The 7,740-nt window shown below is 36.7% G+C and overlaps 1 protein-coding gene and 1 non-coding gene across 2 annotated transcripts; one reads left to right on the top strand and one right to left on the bottom strand.

Annotated features, from left to right (window-relative positions):
* Positions 1-89: 89 nt before the first annotated feature.
* si:cabz01076231.1 (calcium-binding protein 2) lies at positions 90-5,371 on the bottom strand. The gene is made up of 8 exons (XM_067579219.1): positions 4,635-5,371; positions 4,323-4,385; positions 3,862-3,991; positions 1,969-1,999; positions 1,281-1,424; positions 1,010-1,119; positions 583-730; positions 90-438 (listed from the first exon to the last, which is right to left on the bottom strand). The coding sequence occupies exons 2-8, from the start codon at positions 4,382-4,384 to the stop codon at positions 410-412; spliced, it is 654 nt and encodes a 217-aa protein (XP_067435320.1). The 5' UTR covers position 4,385; positions 4,635-5,371; the 3' UTR covers positions 90-409.
* A 2,157-nt stretch (positions 5,372-7,528) lies between these two features.
* Positions 7,529-7,693, top strand: LOC137175266 (U1 spliceosomal RNA). The gene has a single exon (XR_010925595.1). It is a non-coding gene; the product is annotated as a U1 spliceosomal RNA (small nuclear RNA).
* Positions 7,694-7,740: the final 47 nt, after the last annotated feature.

Here is a 7,740-nt window from a genome sequence, read left to right as displayed (position 1 = left end):
TTTGATGTGAAGTCCTTTCAATTATTTCTCAGTATTTTAAAATACTAGCATGTTGTTTCAGTGAAAGACATGTTGGAAAAAAAAACACACAGCTTTGATTTCTTTATTTGAATAGCAAACCATTTCAGTCATATTTACATGTTACATAACAGCATAAAGTTCATGTATCTACCAACACCGTTGACAGCATGCACTATATTTGATGTCACACACCATCATTACTGCTTCTTCAACATTCATCATTCATACAATTATTGCAGAGTTAGGCACACATGTTGTCAAAGTCTTCACCTACATTACCATCATAGCTCACCAAATTATGAATATTGGATCATAGATGTATTAACTATCTCTGGAATGATTCAGACACAGTAGTGTGTTCTGTTCATGTTGTCGGTCTTTCCAGCTGCTAACGAATGGAGAGCATCATCACAAACTCTAAAAAGGAGGAGAGAGGGCACAAGACAACAGCTGGTCAAGCAAGTACTGAGTTTATCTGACTAAAGAGCAACAGACCAGTGGTGTTTAGAGCATCTTGTTTCAGTGTACATCACGTTTCTGATTCACATTTCTGATTCTCACCTTCAAAGTCGATGTCTCCATCTGCGTTAACATCCAGCTCCTTTAGGATCTCTTCCAGCTCTCCTTTCTTCAGCTTCTCCCCCAACAGGCTCTTGACTGCCTCCTTCATCTCCTCCTGGTTGATCTTTCCATCTCCATCTACATCAAACTTTGGAAACAGAGAAAATTATGAAAATGGGATGGTAATAGAAGGTTAATGTTCTACTTTAGAAATGCAAGTTAGACACTACAATGTAACTTGCAATAATTTTATAACTAATATAAAATAAGTATATTTTTTCATATATTGATTGAGATCCATATGTCATATGAGATCCAATACGTCAACGCACATGAATAAACTTGTTTGTTAAATGTCACTGATCCAGTCCTTCCATTAGCTGTAATTAGGTAACTGCATGGATTTATTCATCATTAGTTAACTGACCTGGACAAAGGCTGATTGGAGCTCTTTGAGCCCCAGCATGTCAGCAGTCTCTCCCATCATTCTGGGTCCCATCAGTTCAGTGAAGTCTTCAAAGTCCATTAACCCACCCACTGTGGAGAGCGGAGATGTCAGGGGCCAGAAAATGGAAAAGCTTTTCTTGTGAACAAATGTGTTAATGCTTTCACTTTTCATTTTCATACTTGCTGGATGAAGATTTTTTTAAGTCAATGTATAACGTTTTATAGTCACTGTAAGGCTCTTATCAACTCACTTCTCATCTTGATCTGTTGCACTATCTCCAGCAGCTCCATTTCTGTGGGCATGTATCCCATGGTCCTCATGCATTCAGCCACATCCTTATAGTTCAAGTAGCCATCCTGGTCATAGTCAAACTCCTTAAAGGCCTCCTGTAACTCTGTAAGAAAGTTCAGGGGGTCAAAAAGACATTAGAACAGTTCCAGGAGTGGTTTATTAGGGTAAAATGGTTGATGTTTATGCAATTTCTGTGACATCCTAAAACTAATATATCAAAATATAAAAGGCACATATACAGATTTTAAAACAAAAAAAAATAATTTTGAGGAAAGACACCAACTAGTCTAGTTAACTATCTAAAAGGAGGGCTGACACACCAAACTTTGACAACTTTTCTGTTCGAATTGTTTTACACTGACACTGCAAAGATGTTTAAGGTAATAATTTATTCAATATCTATTTTAAAAGACTGCTTTTGTGAACACTATATAATCAGAGAGATGCTGGAATGATAAAACCAGACAAATTAACACCAAATATTGACAGCTTGTGGTTTTGACAGACATATTAACAATAACTCATCAATTCATATGGTAATTTACTTGTTTAATACAATATTTCAGTATTGAAAGCATGATGCAGAGATTTAGCCATTCATTTTATGTCCTTTAACATGGGCATTGAGCTGTGGCAGTGAGACTTACCATCTAACTCAGCCTGTGCTAATTCTCTCTCCTGTAGAAACAGCAAATAAACATATGAGATTTGTACAATTAGGAAGACAAATGTATAGTGTGCAATATTAAATACTACCCAAGTATCTAGACACCAACGTTTGATGAAATGCCTATAGTGCTTTTAATGTCAAGATTTGTAAGAACTGTGCAATCTTACATTTCAAGCATGCATAATATAATTTTGCATGTTAACATTTGAAATTAGCTTAATAAAATGCAAAAGATGCAGTGAAAAGTGATTCATAGAAGTTTATGTATCACTTTTCATTGTCTTGTGCAAAGAACAACAATACAAATACATGCAAAGGAAAATAAATATTTTCAAGTGGAATCACCCAAGTGTCTTTACATCACTCTTTACTTGGAAATGAATTGTGACGTTAAGCCTCAGCAAATGAGCTACTAATACTGTTGACACACCAGGCTTAGAAAGATCAGGAAAAGAGGCTGTAAGAACACTGCTTGACTTCCACCGCACTTCTGACCCCACTGACTAGTCTGATACGTTAATGTCTGACATCTGTGCTTTTGTTTTGTTTTTTTACAATACCGGGAATGAGCATCCACTGTGCTTTTACACAATCATCATTAGTTAGATCTTTACGGAGTGATCCATCTTTTCAGCAGTTTCAAGTGTAATTATAGAACACAAAAAATAAAAAATGAGGTTTTCTTGTTTGAGAAAAAAAATCTAAATAAAAGGAGGGCATTTTGATGAAATATACATTTTCTACTTCTCCCAAATTTCCTCAAGTTTAATTTCCTGAAGCCTCATGGAGAAGGGGATTTTTTCCATTATAAACCTTTCATAAATAATATCATACCAGTCCTCTATTAATGGAGTGTCTGGTTTAAGCCATTTCTTTGAAATTGCCTTTCTAGCAGCTATGCTCAGAATTCCAAATAGGTATTTTGTTTTAATATTTGTAGATATTGAATGTAGAAGCCAAAAAAGGAGTTTGTCCCAATAAAAAGTAATTTTTGTCCTGAATTTAGTCACTAATTCTGTATAAATCTTATGCCAAAAAGTAATTACTTTTGGACATACTCAAAACAAGTGATAGTGATTTGCTTTCCTCCAGCAGTTGGAAGAGCGTGAGTGGTGAAACCTCTGAACAGGTGTGATGAAGTATCTACTAAGAATCTTCCAGCCAAACACTTTCCATGAGGCTGAGCTTGATATCCTCCATTAAGATTCACAATATTTTGTCCAGACTTCTTCTCCTATATAGTCTTGAAATTACTTTAAGCCCAGAATCTGCTTTATAGGCACTAATAAAAACTTTCAATAGGTTATTTTCAAAGGCCTTGTGACCCTCCGACATAGAACCATTTATGTGATGACTTACCTGAAGAAATCTAAAAAAGTCACAATTATTTAACCTGTGTAGTCTTTTCAATGTCTGAAAACTGCTCAGTGTCCCTTGATTAAAGAAGGTGCAGTATGAGGAGAAGCCCCAGTTAGCCCTTATAGCTCTCATCCAACCTGCTTGGGACGAAGTCAAGGTCATGAGAGCACCATCTAAGAATCTTTATCTCTTCAAGCAAGCCACCCCTAGTGCTAGTATTTAACCATATTTTCAGAGATAAATTGATCACTTAATACCTGTTTCCATTAGGTTTTAATTAGTCTTTTATCTCTTAACCGTAGCTATTATTTAAAGGCAGAGGCATTTAAAATTGTAGGCAAGGAAAGGCTGTCTGTTCAGCTCTTCAGCATAAATAAAATTAAGACTATCACATATTTTATTCAATTAAAGTGTTTGAAATTGGCAGGAGAGAGAGAATTTATCTTGAAAATAAAAACACGTCACAAACCATTGAAATTGAAATCATTAAATGTGTGTTCTGCCTACTTACCGCTCCAAAAACGCTGTTTAGCACAGATATGTAGACTTTGTTCATACTCTCAGTGTTTTTCTTGGACTTCTTTGATGATTTCTTGGGTGTTTCAGAAACCGAACCTGCTGGAGACCCTTTAGCAGAATTGCTAAAAACATGGAAAATCAAACAATTGAAAAGCAAAAGGGAAAATGCATACATAACATATAAGCTAAGATAATAAGCTAAGACAGCTTGATTGTACAGTTAAATGTTTTGTCAGCTACTCAGTAAATATAAGAATTGCAAGATAATTTTTACTGCTGCAAATCAGAAAGACCTTAACATGTTTTCCTTGGGTCATATATTTGGTGAAAGGAGACCCAAAGGACACATTGGGGTTGCTGCATACCATTGCTGCATCTCCAGTTTAATTGTGTATCACATTAAAAAAAACAAAACACAAATACTGTGAAAATTGTGTACAAGTCTTAACGTACCTGTCTGCCACGGATGACTCAACTGAAGTTGTTGAAGGGGTTCTGTCTCCTGCCTTGGACATGCTGTGGATAAACAGAGGTTTACATACACTGTGTATCCAACAATAACATTTACTCCGAAGTTAAATCTGAATGTGTTATACATATATATAGATATATATATATACACACAGATATACTGCTTTAGATATGCTAAAGTTAGATGTAAAGCACTGTTTGGGGTCAAAAGGCAATGTTGCAAAAGGTCACTCCTTGATTCCTCAGCTGTCTCCAATACCCTGAATATGAACTACTGCACTACAATTTCCTTACCTTGCTTCTCTGTCCTAAAAGTTAAGAAAACAAAAACAAGAAGTCAAGCGACACAGCTCTTCTCGTCCTCCTTTGACTAGTGCTCCAACTGTGTTGTGAAAGGCTGCACACTCTCCTGTCTGTTCTGTTTCTCCTTCGCTTCTTGACCTCCTTCCCACAGAGAAGCTTAGGGGGTTTACCTGGCTAAACGTGCAGCCAACGATTAGAAAGCAAAACGTGTAAAGGCAGTGTGACTGACTTAACTTTTAAGAGGTCACTGGTTTGGTTCAAATCCTAGCTCCATATGTTTCTGTTTGAGGGCTCTTGCATTTGAAATGAGACTTTTATTTTTATAAATTCCTTTAGCTGTGCAGAGTTGTCTTGTAGTGAGGAAATGTTTCTAGGCTGATGACCACTTTATTCAGAACAGAAAGATCCACAACAGCTAATGGATCTTGAACCAAATATGACACAAAATTACCTGAGATGAGGAAATTTAGAAAACAGATTTATGTAAAGGTGAGTTGATCATTTTTATCACTTAATTTTAATGGTTTAATGTGATTAAAACAGTGGTTCTCAAACTGTTTCAAGTCAAGGACCCCTAAACTGACACAAATTAGACCAAAGACCCCCATTTTATAAGATTTTGTCTCAGGGTCCCCCATCTGATAAGATTTTTGCTTTTAGATGTTTTATTACTGAAGGTGTATGAAACCCGTGACCAAAATAGTCATACATTCTGTCATTGTGTTACTTATGGATTTATAGTAAATATAGTAAATAAATTATTCCCCTTTTTGCTGGGGACCCCCTGAGATCCCCTCAAGGAACCCTGGGGGTCCTCGGACCCCACTTTGAGAACCACTGGAATAAGACATTAAAATGAAGTGTGATCGCTTCATTGTAATGTTTTAATGTTACTTTCAATTCTCAGTGTTAAACATTACTTGCTACTTTATTTCACTTTGTCAAATCAGTTGTTTGTTTTGAAGAACGACATAATGAAATTTAGTATTAATACAGGTGAGTTTATGTGTCTTCTTTTATCGCCTGTCATTACTTTTACCATAAATAGGCCTATTTCATTAAAGACAGGAAACATACAGGAAATGATTGAAAGGAGTTGTTCAACCTTTGGTTCCGGGTGATTAGCGTAAGGTCGGCGCGAAGCACGTGCACGTCGTTAGCTCATTAAGAACTTTTTTACCTGTCCCTCACGCGCTGTTACCTATATGCGTCATTCGTAATACTTTATTGACTTTATAGTATATCTATGGAAACCTTTGTGGAATATATGGTGTGCTGCTGGAGGAATGACCGAGACATGATGGAAATAACTTATTGGAGTTAAGTGGACGCGTCTCGCCATTAATGGCGTCATCCCTCAACTTTCTCCATCTCAGGTGAGCGTGGCGCAGAAAAAAACTTCTTCAAACGCTCAAAATTCTATTAAAATAACTTAACTAGTTATTTTTTAAGGTTTTATGTGGATACAAAAAAACTTTTTTAATTGACGTTGGTCCTAATTGACGGTAAGGTTTTTTTTAATCTCAAGCTAATAGCCTACCAACAGGTTCTGGCGGCTGAGTATGGGGGGTTTAGCCGCAATTTAGCCCTCAAGTTGTGTTCAGTGCCATTCGTGGCTTAATGTCATAACTTGAACTTTCATGCCAAGAATGTAAAAATGAGCTCGAGTAATAGACTAGCATCGTTTTGGACCTGTCATTATAGGCTTGATAGTTATTTGAGAGACATTATAGGGCACGTAACTCAGTGATGTTACACAGTGATTTTCTCTAGGCTGCTCATAAATTGCCCAATTAATTACTTCTCTTTTAAATTAATCATTTAATTATTGTTGTTTAAATGCTACGCACAGCAGGAAAAGATAAGTTGTGACATTTAAATAGTCAATAGTCTAATTATAATATTAGTAATTGGCCCAGTGTCCTCTGACGTGTGAGGACCTGATGTAAAACAACTTATAACAAACGTTATTTCTTGCACACATTAGTGTTATTAGGATTGTGAGTTTATGTTCATTTTCATATAGTGACTTACTGCCCTTAACACATACGCACTATATTGTACGTCATATGCTTCTCCACCTGGTGGCGCCAAAGCCGCATGGTATGTGTCATTATGGTCATTATGTTATGAAATCGTTATTTATGTGGCATAAACGGATTATTTTGTTATTTTAGACGCAGACGCCTTATTTTTCTGTAGCAGAAAACTCAGCAGAAACTCAGACAAACTGTTTGCCCTCTCGTTGTAAAAAAAAAAAAAAAAAAAATAGTAAAGTAGTGGAAATGTCGTGTGTTGACAATGGAGAAGCCTAAATGAAAATGGGATAAATGATGGTAAATATTTTGGTCCTGGTGTTTTGGACGTTCTTGCATAAAAACTGCCCATGATCCGCTTTTCTTGGGAGAAGTTGCAGAGAGATATAAACTAATTTATGGTTGTCAGAGAGATGTATATTATCAGTGGTGCCTCTGGGAAACAAATGACACCAAACCTAAAAACGGAATACTCCTTTTAACCAACATTTATACCAAGTGATACTGAAAGAATACAGCGTGTAGCCTGAGTTCGTTTACTGAGCGCAAATGTTTATTTTAATTTACAAAATTGGAAACAGAACCCTTCCGGAAGTAGTACGTCACATCCGCACCTCGCAGCAAAGCATGATGGGAAGTGAACGACTACTAACTAACCCAATACATCCATGAACTAACCATATTAAATGTTCTTTGTTGTTTATTGTATTCTTATACGACCTGCACACACGTTTAATATCAGTTTATAATGACGCCGTACTGAAAACTGTATCGCTGCTTATTTCATGACACCGGCAGTGTGACTCGTGTGTGGCTGAATGAGTCTTTCCTGCCCGCCATACACAACTCATACTTACCTGGCAGGGGAGATACCATGATCAATAAGGTGGTTCACCCAGGGCGAGGCTCAGCCATTGCACTCTAGGTTGTACTGACCCTTGCGAATTCCCCAAATGTGGGAATCTCGACTGCATAATTTCTGGTAGTGGGGGACTGCGTTCGCGCTCTCCCCTCATAATTTGTTTAAAGAAAATAAATGGAAATAGTTGTAGTCTTTTTAG

Source organism: Thunnus thynnus, chromosome 22, assembly GCF_963924715.1.
Source record: "Thunnus thynnus chromosome 22, fThuThy2.1, whole genome shotgun sequence".
NCBI lineage: Eukaryota > Metazoa > Chordata > Actinopteri > Scombriformes > Scombridae > Thunnus > Thunnus thynnus.
This window is presented reverse-complemented; position numbering and strand designations above follow the sequence as displayed.